This window comes from Antedon mediterranea, chromosome 8 (assembly GCF_964355755.1).
Source record: "Antedon mediterranea chromosome 8, ecAntMedi1.1, whole genome shotgun sequence".
Classification (NCBI taxonomy): Eukaryota; Metazoa; Echinodermata; class Crinoidea; order Comatulida; family Antedonidae; genus Antedon; species Antedon mediterranea.
The window spans coordinates 604,645-627,911 of record NC_092677.1 but is presented as its reverse complement, the minus strand read 5'-3'; the positions used below and the strand labels follow the sequence as shown (position 1 = coordinate 627,911).

At 31.6% G+C, this 23,267-nt stretch overlaps 1 protein-coding gene and 1 long non-coding RNA gene across 2 annotated transcripts in view; both read right to left on the bottom strand.

The window, feature by feature from the left end:
• Positions 1 to 35: 35 nt before the first annotated feature.
• On the bottom strand, positions 36 to 5,579 carry LOC140057283 (cell adhesion molecule CEACAM6-like). Its single transcript, XM_072102866.1, has 8 exons — positions 5,381 to 5,579; positions 4,718 to 4,795; positions 3,993 to 4,337; positions 3,450 to 3,704; positions 2,807 to 3,073; positions 931 to 1,052; positions 644 to 730; positions 36 to 494 (listed from the first exon to the last, which is right to left on the bottom strand). Exons 2-8 carry the CDS (start codon positions 4,761 to 4,763, stop codon positions 369 to 371), a joined length of 1,248 nt encoding a protein of 415 aa, XP_071958967.1. The 5' UTR covers positions 4,764 to 4,795; positions 5,381 to 5,579; the 3' UTR covers positions 36 to 368.
• Positions 5,580 to 8,005: 2,426 nt separating this feature from the next.
• The window catches only part of LOC140057411 (uncharacterized), a 73,920-nt gene continuing 58,658 nt past the window's right edge, over positions 8,006 to 23,267 (bottom strand). Inside the window, exon 3 of the long non-coding RNA XR_011846938.1 lies at positions 8,006 to 8,099. This is a non-coding gene — a long non-coding RNA (uncharacterized lncRNA). The remainder of the gene's footprint in view (positions 8,100 to 23,267) is intronic.

Below are 23,267 nucleotides of genomic sequence, written 5' to 3'. Positions count from 1 at the left end.
ACATTGAGAGGTTAAGTAATGAATCGTACGTTTTTTATTCATTTTTAATGAGGGTAGCCCGTTCACCAAAAGATGATCATTGGGGTCCTCGATAATACAATTACAGTTACAAAAATACATTTCATAAAAAGACAATTATTAAAAAAATGTAAAGTTACAATAACATTTCAAGTTATCATACAATTTAAAATTACTGTAACATTATTGAATTTGTGAATATAAAATGTAGCAAATAAAGATAACAATATAAACAAAAGACGGCATAGTTTGTGGAATGCGCTATACATACATTTACATTTACTTTATTAAACACAGTCCTTAAAAGCTTATATCTATTGATTTATGCTTTTAGTTCATTTCTTAATAGTTCATACTTTTCCCTTTTGCTTATTCCCAGTCTTAACATTAACATAAGCTGACTCTTCTTCTTTATGTTGTAAATCTTGATAGGTTTGGTTTTGCTCGCCAGTGTCTCCTACGTAATCCATGTATGTCTGTTAAAAAGCAAAGGATTGCTAACATAAGAAACTATTATACAATGTAGTTAATAAGCAATAAACTCACAGTCCAATAACTTATGGTAATCGTACTAAAAGTAACTAAAATATAGTATGCACAATTATAATATTTTCAATCGGATTACCAGTCGTTGGTTTGTCCTCTTTATAGATTGTATCAATATTACATCTTGTTTCTTTTTCTCTGCGTCTTGTTTCGTTGACACTGACTTCTAATAGATTAATATAAAGTTATTATTACTCTGTATACACTACTGTATGTTTTTCAATTATATTTTGTGCAATAATGTTGGACATTTTATTTTAGTAGAATGTAGTCCATCAATTGAATTATTTTTGCCACTGTCAGCATGAATAGTTCGAAAATTATAAAGGTTATATAAGTATAATATTCATACTGCATTTTACCAACCTTCTTTATCTTGTTGTGAGTAATTTCTGCAATGTAAAATCCTAAGACACCCAGTATGATGCCAACAAAGAACATCCCGATGGTCAGACCAGTAGTATCATTACATGACTCGGCTGTTGTTTCTGAAGGAAAATGTTTTTTGTTAGCATATTACAGTCCTAATCTATCAATGTATTTTATATGATTTGTTTATTTCAATAAGTACACATAACGGGTGTATATTGATATTGAAATTAAATTGTAGTAAAATCTGGTATTGTAGAATATGAGCCAATGTCGTTTGTATGAAACTCCAGTATAGTACTGAATATATCTAAAACACAAATTCATTAATTAAACGACGCTTACTTGTAATTGGTATAGACGTGGTTTTGACTGAAACTGTTGACTTAATGCTATTTTTAACCGAAAACACGTAAACGCTCATCAACTAAATAAAACAAGTTTGTAGTAGGCCTGCTCAGCGCATCAGTGGCATGATTTCATAATGGTTATCTTACTGGTGCTTAATATGGTGATTTTTATATTCTAATTAAAAACTGGGTGTTTTTTTTTTAATTGCATTGCAGTTGATCATGGAAAATATAAATTGTTACTCTGTACCTTAACACAAACATTAATATGAAATGACATTTATAATTAAATAAAGAACTCATACAAGCAGTCAGATTTTCGTAAAACCGCAGTTGAACATAATGTAATAACTATTAAAGAAACCGAGGTTGAAAGAGTAACTCAATACAAATACTTAGGTACTATAATTGACAACAAATTAAAATGGGAGTCAAACTCTCTCATGATTTCCAAGAAGGCATCTCAAAGGCTCTACTTTCTCAGAAAACTCAAGCAAATTAGAGTTGATAACACTATTTTAATTCTATTTTATCAAAGTATTATTCAAAGTATTTTATCTTTTAGCATTGGATGTTTTTATGGTAACTTTACTGAAAATGATAAGAAAAATATTGAGAGACCACGTAAAATTGCACAACGTATTATTAAAGCTGATCTAACGCCTTGTTCATTTATCTATGAAAAGAGTATTCTAAAAAAAAGTTAACAATATTATGAAAGACCCCACTCATCCGTTACATTACTGTTATAACTTAAATAGATCAGGCATTAGGCTACGACCTCCAAGAGCAAATCATTGTAGAACTAGAAAATCCTTCGTTGTAAATAGCATTCATATTTTTAATTCTAATGTAAGACGTTAATGCAATTTTTAATAGTTTTACATTTTTAACAGTATTTTTAACTTTTTATCTTGTATTTTTAATCTGTTATAATACTGCACGTTTTTAAATTGTTGCAATACTGTTGTTTTAATCTACCAAGCAAAGTGAATTTCCATTTTATGGACAAATAAAATTTCTTGAATCTTGAATCTTGAATCATAATTACTGAAATCGTTTTAGGAAAAATTTAAATGAACTAAGTTGAAGGAACTAATACATCCATAGCATAATACAGTAGTATACATTTCCATACTCCTAAACGACTGTTTTTATGTTTAAGTCGTTTGTAGGCCTACAGTATAAATTACCTCAATTATTAGTAATACTTGCTATGCAATTAAAATAATTATTATTTATAGTTAACAAATCGAAACATCAACTACTTAATTGTATTTTAATGAACAATCTATAGTTAAACTAATATTGTATAAATCTTGCTCATGTAAATGCAATTCCAGTCCATCCATCGTTTGCTTTAATATTTTACAAAAATGAATTGATGAAGTTAACACCTAATACCAAAAATGAAGCTAGCAGATAACATTTAGATCAATCTCAGAATCACTGGTATTCACAGTTGTATCCAGTAGATAAAGCTAAAATATTTCTCATGGATATCATTTCATTTAAAATCTTACCAGATATTGTGATATTAGCTGAATCCGTTGTTGATCCAATGATGTTTGTAACTGTTATATTTACTAAATAAATAGTGCCATCGACCTCTGTTTCCGGTACTTTCAGTGTAAATGTTGGTCGATAGTTGACAGAATCTTCATTTCCAGGAACATCAGTAGTCCACAAATAAGTGACGTCAGAAGGATTAGCTGTTACAGTAGATGTTATTGTAAAAGTCTCACCAGGAGGAACAGTCTGATCATTTGCAATATCCTCATCAGGTTTATCTGAAAACCAAAAGTCGTGTGTTTAATTGTTCAGTTTTAAACCTATAACATTAATAATTTGTTTAAACCTTGTTTAAACCGTAACGTAACCCATGTCGCCTGTATAAGATTTGGTCTTGGTAAATAAACATTTTTCCGCGTCCCACTCGCTACTGCGATTAACGGATGGTTGATGTATTTTAATCACCACGTGACAATTATGTCATGTCACCATTCTTATAAACGTGTAGGCCTACATTGTAGATATCTATTTATTGGAATTTGCAATCCTACATTAATTAGCACACATGGCGGCCCATTTTCGTGTATTGTGGAATTATAAACTTAGATCTGATCATCATTTTACCTTAACATCAAATCATCACAAACTACTTACATTGTACCTCTAGGTTTCTATGGTCACTTTTTTGTTTGTTACCAACACCATTATCCGCCTCGCACTCATAACTTCCATCATCAGCACGACTGGCTGATGGAATTGTAAACGTACATGAACCATCATGTGGTAGTACGTCACCATCTTTTATAAAGTTGCACATAGCTTCTGGACTCGAATCCACAACACAGGTCATGACAACTTCATCTCCTTCAGTTACAAGTGTCAAAAAGTTAATTTCGGGTTTATCTAAATCTATAAATTTTAAGAATAATTTATATTAGGCAATATTTGGTAAAATTTAAAGAATACAGTAAGTTATTGAGTAAAAACAATAATTATTGTTTAATCTTCTATCAACATATCCTTTTTTGTCTTCACTTAATACACTGTTAAGGACTGGAACGATAAGAGAAATTCTAAACTAGGATTCCTCTTTAAACCTTTGACCGTCCTATCCTATTGACAAACAGCATTTCAATTTATGAGAATTATGAGACTCAAGTTATGTACCACACCTAATTAAGGAGTTACTGTACTCACAATTTACAGTCAGGGCACATGTGTCATCATCCAGTGATGGACTATCTCCAACTAAATTTGCACTACATTGATATGTTCCACTATCACTTCTGTGAGTGTTGGTAATTACAAGAGTAATGTCATTTTCAACACTAAATTTGTCACTGTATCCAGGTTCTACTGTTCCAAATCCACCCTGATAGTTTGCTATTAAATCATTTGCCGCATTGGTAACATTATACCATGCTACAACAGGAACAGCTCCACTGCTAGCTGGTACAATGTTACATGTTATTCTTGCTTCAGATCCTTCAGCTACATCTACGTCATCAACAGCCACTGTTACAGCAACACATTTTCGTAAGACTGAATTTTGTTAAACAAAAAAGTAATAGAACATGATCAAACAATAATGGGATTGTTTTTACTTTTAAGTGTTTTATACTACTGTACAGAATGATATTGTTTGTTTTTATTTCGAATCCATACATCATAAATATCATACATAAAAACAGTCAAATGAAAAAACATAAGAGAGAAAACAAAAGAGAAACATTTGATGATGAATTCAGGACAACCCAATTAATCCTAAGAAAAAGAATTAGTTTCCATTGGGGTCCGAATAAAATATCAAAGGCAGAAAACAACGTAGAAAATGAAGAAGTATTCCAGTATTATAATAACTTTGTAATGTTACAAAATAAAAAAAAAGCAAAGCACAAATAGAACCATATTTGATTACTTACAGCATAAAAGAAAGAGATGCAAATAAATATCCTGCTTTGATAACATTATCCAACAATTCAATTACTCGTGTAGGCTACCTATCGTAAATAGAAAGAATGTTTAACGATGTTTAGATAATTTACCTAATACATTTCATTGTCTAACAAATACAGTTTTTTAACCACATTACAACCCCATTTCAATAGGTAGTACAGGATTGTATTATCGTGCCACTGCACGTGACTAGACATAATTAAGAATTTAGTGGGGAAAGTCCCGGGTCCAACTCATAATTCTTTCATAAATTTACATGTATGTTTGTCGATGCCGGAAGCGGCAATAAACCGTTCTTTAGTACTGCAAAGAATTTTACAACGTAAGTTTAAAAACAAAATACTTTTAGACCGTACACAAAGTTCGCACTAATTTGGTCGTCATTTGCACAAAATAAGTTCATCCCTATAAAGGAAACAGCTAATGTATATCAGCAGAGAGAGGAGGGAGAATGTATCCATTGGGGAAGGCCGGTATCAACATTGCTAGAATTGTACTGGAAAGTTTATAAACTACATTTCCACCGGGATCGAGAGAGTTAGGGTATAGAGGTTTTATCAGTAAATGGAATATCAAAATGAGAGTTTGGGATACCAGCTCTCGGGCGAAGTTCTATAGTAATGACATACCTTATGTTTGATGATCCGGCGGCCGTCTAGTATATTTCGTTGACAAAACTCCTCTCCCAACTCACAATTGTTTCATTGCCATAAAATAACAAATTTAATTTAGACCTATCGATGCCGGAAGTGACAATGAACCGCTCTTTACGACTGCACAGAATTGTTTACCGAACGTTTATTACAAATACTCTTGCACCGTACACAAAGTTCGCACCCATTTAGTCGTCATTTACACCAAATATTAAGTCCATCCCTATCAAGGAAGTATTTTATTGTAATCTAAATACTGTCACCTATCAGTAGGCAAATGCAACAGCAACAATAACTCAAGTATCTCATGCTAATTCAAATGCCTTATAAATATAGACACGAACAAATAACTACACATTGAGAGGTTAAGTAATGAATCGTACGTTTTTTATTCATTTTCAATGAGGGTAGCCCGTTCACCAAAAGATGATCATTGGGGTCCTCGATAATACAATTACAGTTACAAAAATACATTTCATAAAAAGACAATTATTAAAAAAATGTAAAGTTACAATAACATTTCAAGTTATCATACAATTTAAAATTACTGTAACATTATTGAATTTGTAAATATAAAATGTAGCAAATAAAGATAACAATATAAACAAAAGACGGCATAGTTTGTGGAATGCGCTATACATACATTTACATTTACTTTATTAAACACAGTCCTTAAAAGCTTATATCTATTGATTTATGCTTTTAGTTCATTTCTTAATAGTTCATACTTTTCCCTTTTGCTTATTCCCAGCCTTAACATTAACATAAGCTGACTCTTCTACGTTATGTTGTAAATCTTGATAGGTTTGCTTTTGCTCGCCAGTGTCTCCTCCATAATCCATGTAAGTCTGTTAAAAAGCAAAGGATTGCTAACATAAGAAACTATTATACAATGTAGTAAATAAGCAATAAAGTCACAATACAATAACTTGTGGTGATCGTACTAAAAGTAACTAAAATATAGTATGCACAATCATAATATTTTCAATTGGATTACCAGTCGTTGGTTTGTCCTCTTTATAGATTATATCGATACTTACATCTTGTTTCCTTTTGTCTGAGTCTTGTTCCTTTGACAGTGACTTCTATTAGATTAATATAAAGTTATTATTACTCTGTATACACTACTGTATGTTTTTCAATTATATTTTGTGCAATAATGTTGGACATTTTATTTTAGTAGAATGTAGTCCATCAATTTGAATTATTTTTGCCACTGTCAGCATGAATAGTTCGAAAATTATAATGGTTATATAAATATAATATTCATACTGCATTTTACCAACCTTCTTTATCTTGTTGTGAGTAATTACTGCAATGTAAAATCCTAAGACACCAAGTATGATGCCAACAAAGAACATCCCGATGGTCAAACCCGTAGTATCATTACATGACTCGGCTGTTGTCTCTGAAGGAAAATGTTTTTTGTTAGCATATTACAGTCCTAATCTATCAATGTATTTTATATGATTTGTTTATTTCAATATGTAAACATAACGGGTGTATATTGATATTGAAATTAAATTGTAGTAAAATCTGGTATTGTAGAATATGAGCCAATGTCGTTTGTATGAAACTCCAGTACTGAATATCTAAAACACAAATTCATTAATTAAACGACGCTTACTTGTAATTGGTATAGACGTGGTTTTGACTGAAACTGTTGACTTAATGCTATTTTTAACCGAAAACACGCAAACGCTCATCAACTAAATGAAACAAGTTTGTAATAGGCCTGCTAGCTCAGCGCATCAGTGGCATGATTTCCTAATGGTTATGTTACTGGTGCTTAATATGGGGATTTTTATATTCTAATTAAAAACTGGGTGTTTTTTTTTTAATGCATTGCAGTTGATCATGGAAAATATAAATTGTTACTCTGTACCTTAACACAAACATTAATATGAAATGGCATTTATAATTAAATAAAGAACTCATAACAGCAGTCATAATTACTGGAATAGTTTTAGGAAAAATTTAAATGAACTAAGTTGAAGGAACTAATACATCCATAGCATAATACAGTAGTATACATTTCCATACTCCTAAACGACTGTTTTTATGTTTAAGTCGTTTGTAGGCCTACAGTATAAATTACCTCAATTATTAGTAATACTTGCTATGCAATTAAAATAATTATTACTTATAGTTAACAAATCGAAACATGAACTACTTAATTGTATTTTAATGAACAATCTATAGTTAAACTAATATTGTATAAATCTTGCTCATGTAAATGCAATTCCAGTCCATCCATCGTTTGCTTTAATATTTTACAAAAATGAATTGATGAAGTTAACACCTAATACCAAAAATGAAGCTAGCAGATAACATTTAGATCAATCTCAGAATCACTGGTATTCACAGTTGTATCCAGTAGATAAAGCTAAAATATTTCTCATGAATATCATTTCATTTAAAATCTTACCAGATATTGTGATATTAGCTGAATCCGTTGTTGATCCAATAATGTTTGTAACTGTTATATTTACTAAATAAATAGTGCCATCAACCTCTGTTTCCGATACTTTCAGTGTAAATGTTGGTCGATAGTTGACAGAATCTTCATTTCCAGGAAGATCAGTAGTCCACAAATAAGTGACGTCAGAAGGATTAGCTGTTACAGTAGATGTTATTGTAAAAGTCTCACCAGGAGGAACAGTCTGATCATTTGCAATATCCTCATCAGGTTTATCTGAAAACCAAAAGTCGTGTGTTTAATTGTTCAGTTTTAAACCTATAACATTAATAATTTGTTTAAACCTTGTTTAAACCGTAACGTAACCCATGTAACACTATTCAATTCACATTTATTTACTCATCGTTTATAAATACAGTTTCATAGCATAAATGATGGCAAGGATCCTGCATAGAGAAGTTTACACTTCTGTTTTCGCAGGACCCTTTTACATAAAAAACATAAAACAATAAACACAACATAATAGATAAAAAATAAAAAAAAAAACATTTCCTATATACATTTTAGAGTTGTTCATCATCAAAAAGCGATACTGTTTTTCTAACATGATTATTTATACATTTTGTCTTAAAAAAGAAGATATTCAGTTTATTACTTCCAGTACATGTGGATTCTTTCTATATATATTATAGCAAAAGTATGAGTACATATAATATAAAACAGGCTATGTGTGTATACTCGCACACACCAACACAAATGCATAATATATGCATCTATATTTTATGAGTGAAGCATTTTAAGTTCTTTAATTCGATAAAATGTCTCTTTTTACATATTTTTTTAGTATTTTATAATTTTTGTTAACAATATCTAAGTGATTTCTACAGAGCTCGTTCCATAGTTTCGGTCCGTGAATACTGATAAAATGTTGACCAGTAGGCTAGTCAATCTAGCATTTTGAGTGAAACAAATTGCAAACAGAGATTTTTTTTTTTAAATGTTTACATATGATAAGGTAATTATTTTTTGAGCATCACACCTCTGACACTCATCCCGAAGGTATGCAAATTAGCTTAAATATGCAAATTAGGGTGAAATTACAGGGTTACCATATCTTAAAAACTACTAATCGTAGAGAGTTCATTTTTGCACAGTCTGGTTCAGAATATATATATTTATATTTGCTCTAATAAGACATTTTACATAAAAATGTCCGGAAGTACCAAATTTTGACCCTTGACCCCATTTCTCAATATTTACATATATATGTGATTAAAATGTCTGAAGAGACTTTATTTTCGACTCAATGACTTGGATATTGTTTTTCAATACCCACCATAGAACTGTATTATAATTCCTAAAATCACAACTTCGTCACGCACCTCGAAAGTATGCAAATTAGTAGTACAAGTAATATTAAATATGCAAATTAGGGAGTGAAATAACACCGTTGCCATATCTCGAAAACCGCTAATGCTAGAGTGTTGATTTTTTCACTAAAATATTTAAAATGTATATATTTATATTTGCTGTAATGAGACATTTTACAAAAAAATGCCCGGAACTATAACATTTGACCCTCGACCCCATTTCTCAATATTGCATATATAATGAAAACTAAAATGTCTGTAGAGACTTTGTTTTGCCCTCAAATGACTCGGATACAGGTTTAATAGCCAACATAGGAATGTTTAGTAAATCTCAAAATCACACCTGTATTACTCACCTTCAAAGTATGCAAATTATTAGTACAAGTTACATGAAATATGCAAATTAGGGGGTGAAATTACAGGTTCCTATATGTATCGAAAACCGCTAAGGTAGAGAGTTGATTTTTTCAAAAACTTGTTCAGAATGTACATATTTATAATTGCTCTAATGAAACATTTTACGAAAAAATGACTGGAAATACAACAATTGACCCTTGACCCTATTTATCAATGTTTGCATACATAATGCGACTAAAATGTCTGTAGATAATTTTTTTGGACTCAAATGACTCGGATACAGTTTTCCTATTGTCAGCATAGGACCTCTTTGTAATTCCCAAAATCACATCTTTGTCACATACCTTGAAAGTATGCAAATTATTAGTACAAGTTACATGAAATATGCAAATTAGGGGTGAAATTACAGTCTTCCCATATCTCGAAAACCATTAATGCTAGAGAGTTGATTTGAATTCAGAGTTGATTCAGAATGTACATATTTATATTCGCTGTAATGAAACATTTTATGCAAAAATTGTCTTGATTGAATTATGACATTTGACCCTTGACCCTATTTCTCAATATTTTCATATAATTCAACTAAAATATCTGTACAGACTGTTTTGGCCTCAAATGACTCAGATACAGGTTTTCTATAGCCAGCATAGAACTGTAGTAATTCTCAAAATCACACCTTTGTTACTTCCCTAGAAAATATGAAAATTAGTAGTACAAGAGGTGAAAGTTGCCATATCTCTATCGGTCATTAGCGTTTTTCGAGATACATAAGGCTGTAATTTGCATATTTCATATAACTTGTACTAATAATGTGCATACTTTCGAGTTGCTTGACTTTTGGAATTACTAAACGATCCTATACTGGCTATATAAAACCTGTATCCAAGTCATTTGAGGCCAAAACAAAGTATGTACATACATTTTAGTTGCATTATATGCAAATATTGAGAAATAGGTTCGAGGGTCAAATGTCATACTTTCGATAAATTTTTTTTTCAATAATGACCCAGATACAGGTTTTCTATAGCCAGCATAGAACTGTTTAGTAATTCTCAAAATCACACCTCTGTTACTTCGCTTGAAAGTATGCAAATCAGTAGTACAAGAAAGTTGCCATATCTCTCTCTCTCGGTCATTAGCGTTTTCGAGATACATAAGGCAATTCACTGTAATTTGCATATTTCATATAGCTTGTACTACTAATTTGCATACTTTCGAGGTGCTTGACTTATACTGGCTATATAAAACCTGTATCCGAGTCATTTGAGGCCAAAACAAAGTCTGTACATACATTTTAGTCGCATTATATGCAAATATTGAGAAATAATAATAATAATATCCTAGATTTATATAGCGCCTAATGTTGTGTAACCTCTAAGCGCTGTACATAAACTAATATGAAAAAAGGGAATTCCAACCATGCCAAAACGAAGGCGTGATTTTGGGAATTACAAAGCGGTCCTATGCTGACTATAGGAAACAAGTATCCGAGTTATTTGAGTCCAAAACAAAGTCTCTACAGACATTTTAGTCGCATTATGTATGCAAACATTAATAAATGGGGTTGAGGGTCAATTGTTGTATTTCCGGTAATTTTTTCGTAAAATGTTTCATTAGAGTAAATATAAATATGTACATTCTGAACAAGTTATTGAAAAAATCAACTCTCTAGCCTTAGTGGTTTTCGATATATAGGAACCTTTAATTTCACCCTCTAATTTGCATATTTCATGTAACTTGTACTAATAATTTGCATACTTTGGAGGTGAGTGATACAGGTGTGATTTTGAGATCTACTAAACAGTCCTATGTTGGCTATTAGAAACCTGTATCGGAGTCATTTGAGGGCAAAACAAAGTCTCTACAGACATTTTAGTTTCATTTATATATGCAATATTGAGAAATGGGGTCGAGGGTCAAATGTCATACTTCCGGTCAATTTTTTGTAAAATGTTTCATTGGAGCAAATAGAAATATGTACATTTTGAATACGGCTGTGAAAAAATCAGCTCTCTAGCATTAGTGGTTTTTGAGATATAGGACAACTGTAATTTTTTCCCCTTATTTGCATATTTTATTTAAATTGTACTACTAATTTGCATACTTTCGAGGTGTGTGACAAAGGTGTGATTTTGGGAATTACAAAGTGATCCTATGCTGGCTATTAGGAACCCATGTCTGGGTCATTTGAGGGCAAAATAAAGTCTCTACAGACATTTTAGTCACATTGTATATGCAAACATTGAGAAATGGGGTCGAAGGTCAAATGTTGTACTTCCGGTCATTTTTTCGTAAAATGTTTCATTAGAGTAAATATAAATATATACATTTTGAATAGATCAGTGAAAAAATCAACTCTCTCGGACTAGTAGTTTTTGAGATATGGTAACCTTGTAATTTCACCCTAATTTGCATATTTAAGCTAATTTGCATATCATCGGGATGAGTGACAGAGGTGTGATGCTCAAATTTTGATCTCCTCATCATATATGACCATTTAAAAAAGAAAAATCTCTGTTTGCAATTTGTTTCACTTTGGGCTGTTTTTTTTGCTAGATTGACTAGCCTACAGACGTTAACCTAGAGTATGGTTGTTTTACGCTACAAATATTTCGAAGATTATGGGTAGTATTTTCGTTTCTTTTGAATATCATTTGGATTCGTCTGGGTAAAACATTGCTTTTTATCTGGGCCATGAAACCTAGGACAGTAACTCTGTTGATATCTTGTATGTTAAGTATATTTAATTGCTTAAACAGTGGCTCAGAATGTTGCCATGGCTTTTTAAATAAAATTATTCTAGCAGCCTTTTTCTGGAGTTTAAGAAGGGATTCCAGTGTACTATCATATGTACTGCCCCAAATAATGTTTCCATACTGAAGGTGCGGTAGAATTAATGTATTATACAAATTTGTTAAAATATAATTAGCAAAAAAATGTCTAGTTTTTATCAATATTCCAATAGCCCTAGCGGTTGTTTTGCTAATAAGCCTTATATGATTTTTCCAGCAAAGGTTCTCATTTATTACAACCCCAAGAAATGTTACATTTTTTTGTTGTTCTAAAGTAATGTTATTCATTTTCAATTCAATATTGGTTGTAATAATACGCCTTTGGGCAGTTTTAAAGATTACGTAATTTGTTTTGCTGGTGTTTAATAAAAGTTTATTAGCTTTGAACCACATATTAATTCTATATAGTTCCACATTCATAGTGTTTGCCAATGCGTTCAGGTTATTTCCACACTTGAATCCTGTTGTATCATCGGCAAAGCTAATTAATTCAATTTGTGTACTTGAGTTACATATATCGTTTACATATACAAGAAACAACAAAGGTCCCAAAACGGACCCTTGTGGAACACCAATACTAGTCTCCTTAATATTAGACGAAGTACCATTTATAAAAACATATTGCTTTCGTGATTTTAAGTAGTTACTGAACCATTTTAGTGTAACACCTCTTATACCATAGTGGAATAGCTTGTTCAGTAATATACTGTGGTCAATAATATCAAATGCCTTTGACAAATCCATAAATGTGGCAATTACGAACTCTTTGTTTTCAAATGCCTTTAGTATTTTGTGGATCAGATCAATTATAGCGTGGGAGGTTGAATGATTGTTTCGGAAGCCATATTGCCAATCATTTAGTATATTGTAAGTTTTAAAGTAATTATACAATCTGGAATGGACTATCTTTTCAAAGATTTTAGAGAAAATTGGTAGTAGTGATATCGGGCGATAATTCGAGGCTAAATGACGGTCCCCTTTTTTGTATATGGGAATTACTTTTGAAATTTTTATCTGTTCCGGTATTGAGCCGGAGTGAAGAGATACGTTAAATATATAAGTCAAGGGCTTTACAATAGCATCACCAACTGCCTTGACTACCTTTGGTGAAATATCATCAAAACCAGGTGTTTTGTTTGCATCAAGTGATTGAATCACTTTTAACACTTCCTCCTCATTTACATGGTAGAAAAACATAGAGTTACTTTGCCTGTTTAGCAGGTAATCAGAGTATTGTGCCGTTGATGGCTCAATACTGTCTCGTACCTTGAGACCAACATTAATAAAATAATCGTTAATGTGGTTTGCAATAGGCTCACAACCCTCTATGAGTTTGTCACCAGATGTAAAAGTGGATGGAACATTATTTTTGCCTCCACCTGGATTTATAATATCATTTATAATATTCCATGTTTTTTTTTTATTTCTTTTAGTATTGTTAAAAACATTTTCATATGATTTCTTTGCCTTTTTGCATGTACGCATAAATGACTTATTAAACTCTTTATAAATATCCTTATTTTTAGACGAGGGATGTTTTATAAATTTGTTGTACAACACATGTTTTCTTTTGCTAGACTTTAAGAGTCTTGAGCTCATCCATGGTTGTTTGAACTTTTTATACTTTTTGTGATTTTCTTGAACTTTTTCTTTTTTTTTAAAGTTTTTATTATATAATTTTTTGAAAGTGTTGATAAAAGCATTTTAAGCATCATCAGGGTTTGTCCTTACATATACATCAGCCCAATCAACAGGTAATAAGTCATTATATAGTTTATTTATATTTCTTTCGTTTATTGCATATTTATGAGGTTCTATATTACCGGTTTTTACTTTAATATGTTTGTCGGGCACGGAGTGGATAATTTGGTATACCGGTAAATGATCAGATATGTCTGAGATTAGTATACCAGATGACATTTGTTCAGAAAGTGTATTGGAGAAAATGTTATCAATTAATGAAGATGTGTTGTTTTGTATTCTAGTGGGTCTTGAAATCGATGGGTAGAAGGAATGCGACATCATTACTTCTAGAAAATTATTTACAAAATCAGTCGATGCATGCTTAAGTAAATTAATTTTAAAATCACCCATAATGTGGCATGATTTTCCCTCGATATCAATAGTATTAAGAATATCGTCTAGTGATCTATTAAAAAGTTCTATATTCGAATCGGGAGGTCTATATATTATACCAACAATCGTATTGTTACATTTTTTTTCAATTATTTCAATAAAAATACATTCACAAGATTCAATAAATAGATCTTTTCTTTCTTTTATGTCAATTGTAGCAGAAACAAACATACCAACTCCCCCTCCTTTACGGTTCTTCCTATCTAATGCGAGGAAGTCATAGCTCGGTAAATATGGTTTGCACGATGTACTGTTTAACCATGTTTCCGATATACCAATAACTGTAAAGGGGTGGTTGATTAAGTTTAGGTATGTAGTTAGTTCATCAATGTGTTTATTGATACTTCGAATATTATAGTGAAGAAATGAGTAGCCAATATTTTTTAATTTCTTCACAGATTCATTCAAGTCATATGGACTCATATAAGAACATGTCTCAATAGCATTTAGCTTGTTTCTGAGACTATATTCAATGAATTCGTCATGGTCATTATTATATTACCATTATCAATAGAAATTGGATTAAATAGTATATCCATTGGATTTGATATTTCGTTTTCATCACCGTTATTTTAATTGTTATCCATGCTTTGATTTTGTATGTTTATTGATTGTATTTGTCTATAAAAAACTATTTTAATTAATATAATTTATAATACTATGCTTATGTCTACTGCTTAATTTCAGTTACAATAACTTTCTGAATTTGTGTTACCTTACAATTGTTAAAATTTGTGGTAACGTGGTCTACCTCTTCCTGTGTTAGCTTTTCTGCGAGATAGACCTAGAACGTTTTCAACTTTGTATCTGACATTACTGGCCAATAGGCTGGTGCCTCCATCTGATAGATGGTATCCATCAGGTGCTAGAAGTGTGTCGACCAGCTCGCCGTTTCGTAAGAAGTTGCTATTGTCGCAGAATGTTAGGTTTGGTATTTTGTCTGTGCGTATCTTGTGCTTTATACATGAGTTTGCTATTTCAATTCTGAAATTTAGTGGGCCTGCTCGTGGTAAGCCAAGTGATATCAAACATTCAGTGTCTGGATGTTTTGTGGCATACTCACTGACTGTGTTGTATAGCGTTTCTGCGCACTTTTCTGGAGCTGATTCCTTTACAGAGTTAGTTATTTCGTGGATTACTATACAGTCTTCAAAGTGTTTCGTGGATTTCATCGAGTGCATTTCAAATTTGGTCATTAGTGTATGCGTGTGTAATGCTTACATCTGCTTTTGGTAAAATACGACTTGCTTCGACTTTTTTTAAGTGCGAATTTCCTAATAGTAATACAGATGGTTTCTTGCTTTCGTAGGCTCGATGTGTGTCATTATTTTTCATTAGACTTTCTGCATACGAAAATTTTTGACTGTCTTTTTTTGAGTTAACGGTTTGGAAGTCTGATGCTTCGATGGCTACCTGGGTTCGTTTTGCTTCGTACGCGTACTCCCTTGCTTTTTCTGTTTCGTGTATTGCTGTCTGTAGTTTGTCCTAGAGATTTGTTATTTGTTTATCTTTCTGCAGGATCATATCGTTGTTTCGCTTGACATCTATGAAAGCATTAGCTGTTAGTTTGTTTTCTCTTTCTGTTTTATTGATTTTTTCTTTCATTTTTTCCATTTCTACCCTTATTTCTTGTAGGCCGGTAGCGTTGGGTTGTCTGTTGTTTTCTGTGTACTTTAGCTCCTGTCTTAGGAGTTTTATTTCAGCCTTTAGTTTGGTGTTTTCAATGAGGATGTTGTTACTTTCTTTTAGTTCATGTCGCAGACATTCTATTTCTTTTTTCATTGACTCACTGTTTATGAGAAGTTGTTTTTTTTCCTGGGTCTTGGTCACTTCATTGGTTGAATCAGGTTTCTTTTTGGTCAGCCTTTCATCAATATATCTTAAACGTTGGTCAAATACTAAGATAGTCTCTGTTAGAGTTGATAGTATGCTAGGAATACGTTTGCACACTAAGCATATCCATGGGCCTTTTTTTCCTTTTGCGTCTGCACATGTCCTGTGGTACTGCTTTGAACAAAGAGTACATGCTATTGTGTTTTCGTTTTTTCCTGTTGAATCACACCCTGCTATACATTCTATTGTGCCTCTTTCTTCCACAAGATATTGTTCAAGTTTATTTTTAACTGGATTTTGTGTAATAGAGACCGGTGACAGTATCGGAGGCGATTTCGTTGAGTTGTTGTAAACAGGATCTGGAGAAACCGGTGATAATACCGGGGACGATTTCATTGATTGAAATAATTCAATCAAGTCAGCGCTATCATTTGGTGACAATGCCATTGTTTGTGCTTGCTTAGGTGTGACGACCGCGTTTGGATTTGAACCTTGACGATCAAGATTATGTTGTTCAAATTAAGTAAAGCTTTAGAAAAAACTCAGTTACAGCACTTTTTTGTATATAAAATAGTATTTTAGACGGTCGTATAACAATCAGCACTAGTTGAGTTGTAGTTTGCTTTGTAGACGATATAATAAATCGCGAAGTTTAAGCCTATGCAATACGTAGTCCAGGCAGGAAAGAATCCAGATGAATTTGAGTGGAGTATGAACTTTTACCCCTCAACCATGGTACTTATCCAAGTTATAATAATAATAATAATGTTCAATTTACTATAGCGCAAAATGCAGGACGCCTCTAAGCGCTGAACAATCAACAGAAAAAAGATGAGAAAAAACTAAAGAAAATGGAAATTAAAAAGGTGGGATTAAAGTTATTCGTAATTAGGTTTTTTTCTGAAAATCTGACACTACTGCGTTTTTAAGTAAGCGTACCCATGGATAAAAAATAAAAGATTTACTCACAATTTACAGTCAGAGTGCATATATCATTATCAGATGATGGACTATCTCCAACTAAATTGACACTACATTGATATGTTCCACTATCACTTCTGAGAGTGTTGGTAATTACAAGAGTAATGTCATTTTCAACACTAAATTTGTCACTGTATCCAGGTTCTACTGTTCCAAATCCACTCTTAGCCTGGGTGCAGAACAATTATTATACACATTTGCGGGAAAAAAGTATAGGAAAATTTTTTTTTTGTTTTTCTAATAGAGTATACCATATAGAATGTCAGAAAAAAATCCCCATCCCAGGGTCTTGGGGAAAATTTTTTATGGCACTTTTAAATTTTGGCCTATATAACACACACAAATTCCTATTAACATACACAAATACCTATATATAGGGGATAGGGAAAATCAATTAACAGTTTTTGTTACTTGCAGTTGTGTTTTAATGATTAAAATTAGTAGAGGCTTACTTTAATAACTACTTCTCATAGTAGTTGATGAATCAAGTCGATACGATGACATCATCATGCCAGAATCCAATATGGCGTCCGATTTGGCGGGAAAAATAGGGTATTGCTAAACTCCCGCAAACCCCTGGAAACCTCCAAAAAACACATAGAAAACCCCACCGAACCGACATAAAAGTGATTGAATCATGGAGTGTACACCCCACTGGGTATGTCCATGTAAAAAAAAATTAAAATTTCTACTGTTAACTACTTATTTTTGGGATAAAACGTCATTTTTTGGTTAAAAATTAGCAATCATTTTTTACCCAAAAATGATGTTTTACCCCAAAAATAAGTAGTTAACAGTAGAAATTTTTTTTTTTTAAAACATGGATATACCCAGTGGGTCGTACACTACATGATTCAATCACTTTTATTATGTTGGTTCGGTGGGGTTTGCTATGTTTTTTTGGAGGTTTGCAGGGTTTAGCAATCATTTTTGACCAAAATATGATGTTTTGACCCAAAAATAAGTAGTTAACAGTAGAAATTTAATTTTTTTTTTCATGGATGTACCCAGTGGGTCGTACACTACATGATTCAATCACTTTTATGTTGGTTCGGTGGGGGTTTGCTATGTTATTTTGGAGGTTTCCAGGGGTTTGCGGGGGTTTAGCAATACCCTGTTTTTTTCCGCCAAATTGGACGCCATATTGGATTCTGGCATGATGATGTCATTGTTATCGACTCGATTTATCAACTACTATGATAAGTAGTTATTAAAGTAAGCCTCAGCTAATTTTAATAATCATAACACAACTCCAAGTTAAAAAAAACGTGAATTGGTTTTCCCTATCCCCTATATATAGGTATTTGTGTGTGTTAATAGGCATTTGTGTGTGTTATATAGGCCAAAATTTAAAAGTGCCGTAAAAAATTTTCCCCAAGACCCTGGGATGGGGATTTTTTTTCTGACATTCTATATGGTATACTCTATCAGAAAAAAAAGAAAAAAATTTTCCTATACTTTTTTCCCGCAAAATTTGTACTGCACCCAGGCTATCTGATAAGATGCTATTAAATCATTTGCCGCATTGGTAACATTATACCATGTTACAACAGGAACGGCTCCACTGCTAGCTGGTACAATGTTACATGTTATTCTTGCTTCAGATCCTTCAGCTACATCTATGTCATCAGCAGTCACTGTTACTGCAGAACATTTTCGTAAGACTGAATTTTGTTAAACAAAAAAGTAATGGTTGATCAACCAATAAATTGATTAATTTTATTTTAACAACCCGATATGGGCAACTTTCCACAATTGTATATTGAGGAAAATGCTGTGATCTATTAGTATTTGTAAAAATTATGTTTTAAACTACTGTACAACATTATACATTAAAGTATACCAGTATTCAATTGTTAATGTTATAAAAAAAAATACAAATTGGACCATATTCGATTATACTTACAGCATAAAAGAAAGAGATGCAAATAAATATCCTGCCTTGATAGCATTATCCACAATTCAATTACTCGTGTATCTTAAGTGGGGACAAAATGTAACGTTAACGATGTTTAGATAACTTAAACAAAATTCTTTCTGTGTAGACAAAATTAATTCTGTGTTGACAAAATTAATTCTGTGTAGACAAAATTCATTCTGTAACGACAAAATTCATTTTGTGGCGACAAAATTCATTCTGTAACGACAAAATTCATTTTGTGTAAACAAAATTAATTCTGTGTGGACAAAATTAATTCTGTGTAGACAAAATTAATTCTGTGTGGACAAAATTCATTTTGTGGCGACAAAATGTATTCTGTGTAGACAAAATTTATTCTGTGTAGACAAAATTCATTCTGTGTAGACAAAATTAATTCTGTGTAGACAAAATTCATTTTGTTGCAAAAAAATTTATTTTGTCGCGACAAAATAAATTTTGTTAGCCGAGCCTACTCAAGCGTGGGACAAAACGTTTTAACATTTAAATTAGAAGGCGGGGTTGTTATTGGAAACTCGAAGATTGACAGTTATAGGCCTACGATCAAACAGCTCGCGAATATCATTTTACGACCTCCTCTACACCGGTGAACTTGAATACTTTGCGTCGAGTACAAGTACAGTTTATACTGACGTATAACAATATTATTGTATACTTAAAATTAATTCCGATTCAGCAAAACGGAACACGTAGCCCTCCCGGGTAGCCCTATATGCCTACCAATTTTGGTAATAAATATTAAAGATGGTTGAAGATTTATATCGATACCGATAATATTGATAAAGAAAATGACAACACTATTTACGATAACATCTGATAAGTTGAGTAGTAATGAAATGATTTTAGTTAATACATTTATTTTAATATAATAGTTAGTATAGGCCTATTTATTCTTATGGGAATTGCGTCGTCTATATAGGCCTACCAAGTTTATTTGGATAGGAATACTAAATTGCTAATAGGCCTAACTCAAGGGAACAAAACTATGATATATCTCTTAAGACATATATTAATTGTCTCTAATTGGAATAATAGAGATATCTATATTGAAAAGATATCTTGGTTATAACAGGGATATATCTCTATTGGAACCTAAGATCTATATTGTAAACTAACTACATCTATTAAAAACTAAGATATTTTAGTTGCCTAAATAAATGACAGTTTGGTACGCGCCATATAGATTATGATATTGCAAATTGTCGTTAAAAAGTTAAATTTAATTTCAAATTTACGTTTAACTATTAATTTTACTCTCGGTTGCATATTATTATATATTTACACCCTCGAAAGATATAATTCAACTTTGACCAAATAGTTATATGGGTGTTCACACAACTGACATATGGCGCCACTCAAGTATCCATTCCCATGGCAGTGTATATAATCTTTCCACCTTCTCCATGATTGATTTTATTTATTATACATTGGTAATTGCAAATAATTGTTTATAGGTTTACATTGTTCTTTGTACTTTTAATGTACGTATTCAGTCTTTGCCTGGCTTGATAAGATTGATGTTAAATAAAAATGCATTTTCCACTAATAAAATATGGAGTTGTATCGAGAAAGTATTGTAATTTCGGGCAGAATGGTTTTCGGTCTGGAAAGGTCATTATTACACTGTCTGGGGTGTTGATATTTTACATCGAATGTTCGAATCGAATCGAATAGCCCCATTATTGAACCTTTACCTGAAGAGGTCCTAGACAACTTGCGTAATCTTGAACCTAGCCAACGTAGGCTACCTGGCCTACTTACTACTGTAGGTTAAAGGTTATTAGGTTTCGCAGGGTGGATGATTGTTATAATAAAACTAACGTGAGCAATCTTTTGTAGTCAGTTCTTTAAATGTTTTTTTTTTTTCAAATAACGGACAGCTTTCAGCATCATTATTTCTGCAATGATTATTATTATCTTAAAGATATATTGTCCCCTGAAAAAAATGTTTTTTTTAATCTTTTTGTTGAATATGTTATTTTAATGTCACATAATAGTTATTCACTTTCACAAAAAATTGGGTCTGAAAAAAAATGATTTACCTGAAAAAACTGTAATTTAAAGCAAAAAATTGTCAAATTGTCTGGAAGCCAATGAGTTTTTGGGTAATTTAACTGTTTATTTTGTCTTTTTATAGTTGAAATAATTTTTTCCCGTTTTTTTTTCTTATGGAAGTGAACAACTTCATTAAAACTGCATAATGGCCTATTCTTTATTTTTCATGATTTTAGGAGACAATACATCTTTAATTTTAAAATAAAGTATATACATTTTATAAGATTAATAAATAATATTTTAAACGACAAAATATTAAATAGCCCCATTACTACAATTTTACTTAAGTAATAAGCAGGGCTCTAATGAAAACCATTTTCCGATTTTTAATATAGAATACATTATAATAATAATTATTACTGACGACGTAGATATTAAATTGTCAAAGTATGAATACTGATCATATCTGATATTTTCAGGGGTTCCCTGATAATAAAATAGATTAATATGATAGCAATAGAGACGGAGGCATGCTCAGCCATAATAACTTAACCAATAACAAATGTCAAAGATAGCTTCACCCTGTCTTGCCCTTTTCACGTTTAAACTCCGCCTTCTAATTTAAATATTAAAACGGAGCCTACTCAAGCGTGGGACAAAATGTTTTAAAAAACGTTTTGTCCCACGCTTGAGTAGGCTCGGCTAACAAAATTTATTTTGTCGCGACAAAAATGAATTTTGTTGCAAAAAAATTCATTTTGTCTTCACAGAATGAATTTTGTCTACACAGAATAAATTTTGTCCACACAGAATTAATTTTGTCCACACAGAATTAATTTTGTCGTTACAGAATGAATTTTGTCTACACAGAATTAATTTTGTCCACACAGAATTAATTTTGTCTACACAAAATGAATTTTGTCGTTACAGAATAAATTTTGTTGCCACAAAATGAATTTTGTCGTTACAGAATGAATTTTGTCTACACAGAATTAATTTTGTCAACACAGAATTAATTTTGTGTACACAGAAAGAATTTTGTTTACACAGAATTAATTTTGTCGAGACAAAATGAATTTTGTCAAGAAAAAATTTATTTTGTCCACACAGAATAAATTTTGTCAACACAAAATGAATTTTGTCAATACAAAATGAATTTTGTGTTGACAAAATGAATTTTGTATTGACAAAATTAATTATGTGTAGACAAAATTGTAATATTTCGACAAAATTAGCAATGTCCCAAACGGCGCCCCGTAGGTTTTTGCTGAAACCGCTAACATAATGCCATTTTTAACTGTAAAGCCTAGTTTCCTGTCGACGTACGTCGAGAAAACAAGTAAATACGGGGCTCCCATTCCTATTATAGTAATCCACTATCTGCTTAAAAACAAAGATACAAGTATCCGTTGAGTGTTGACTTTTAAAAGCAAACTGGTGATCCCCTGACTTAAGGGTATGGAAGCTACTTCGAAATTTATACTATAGGCCTATAGATATTATTTAATTAATTTTCCCCTGCTGTTATCTGATGTAATTACGCGTTTCTATCAATTTATGCATCAAGATACAACAAAACAATATTTTTTCTATGGTTTACTGCAATGATAAAGAAAGAAAAATCTATTAAATATATTGGTTAGAATATCAAAATCACAATATTATTTAACACCAGTAAACATTATTAAATCAATCAATGATCAGGACTATACCAACTTAGTTCATTTAGATTTTTCCTAAAATGATTTCAGTAATTAATTTCCCACTGCTGTTATGAGTTCTTTATTTAATTATAAATGTCATTTCATATTAATGTTTGTGTTAAGATACAGAGTACCGTAACAATTTATATTTTTCCATGATCAACTGCAATGCAATGCAAACAAAATAATTGTTTTTAATTAGAATATAAAAATCCCCATATTAAGCACCAGTAACATAACCATTATGAAATCATGCCACTGATGCGCTGAGCTAGCAGGCCTACTACAAACCATTTCATTTAGATGTTAAGAATAGCATTATGTCAAAAGTTTTAGCC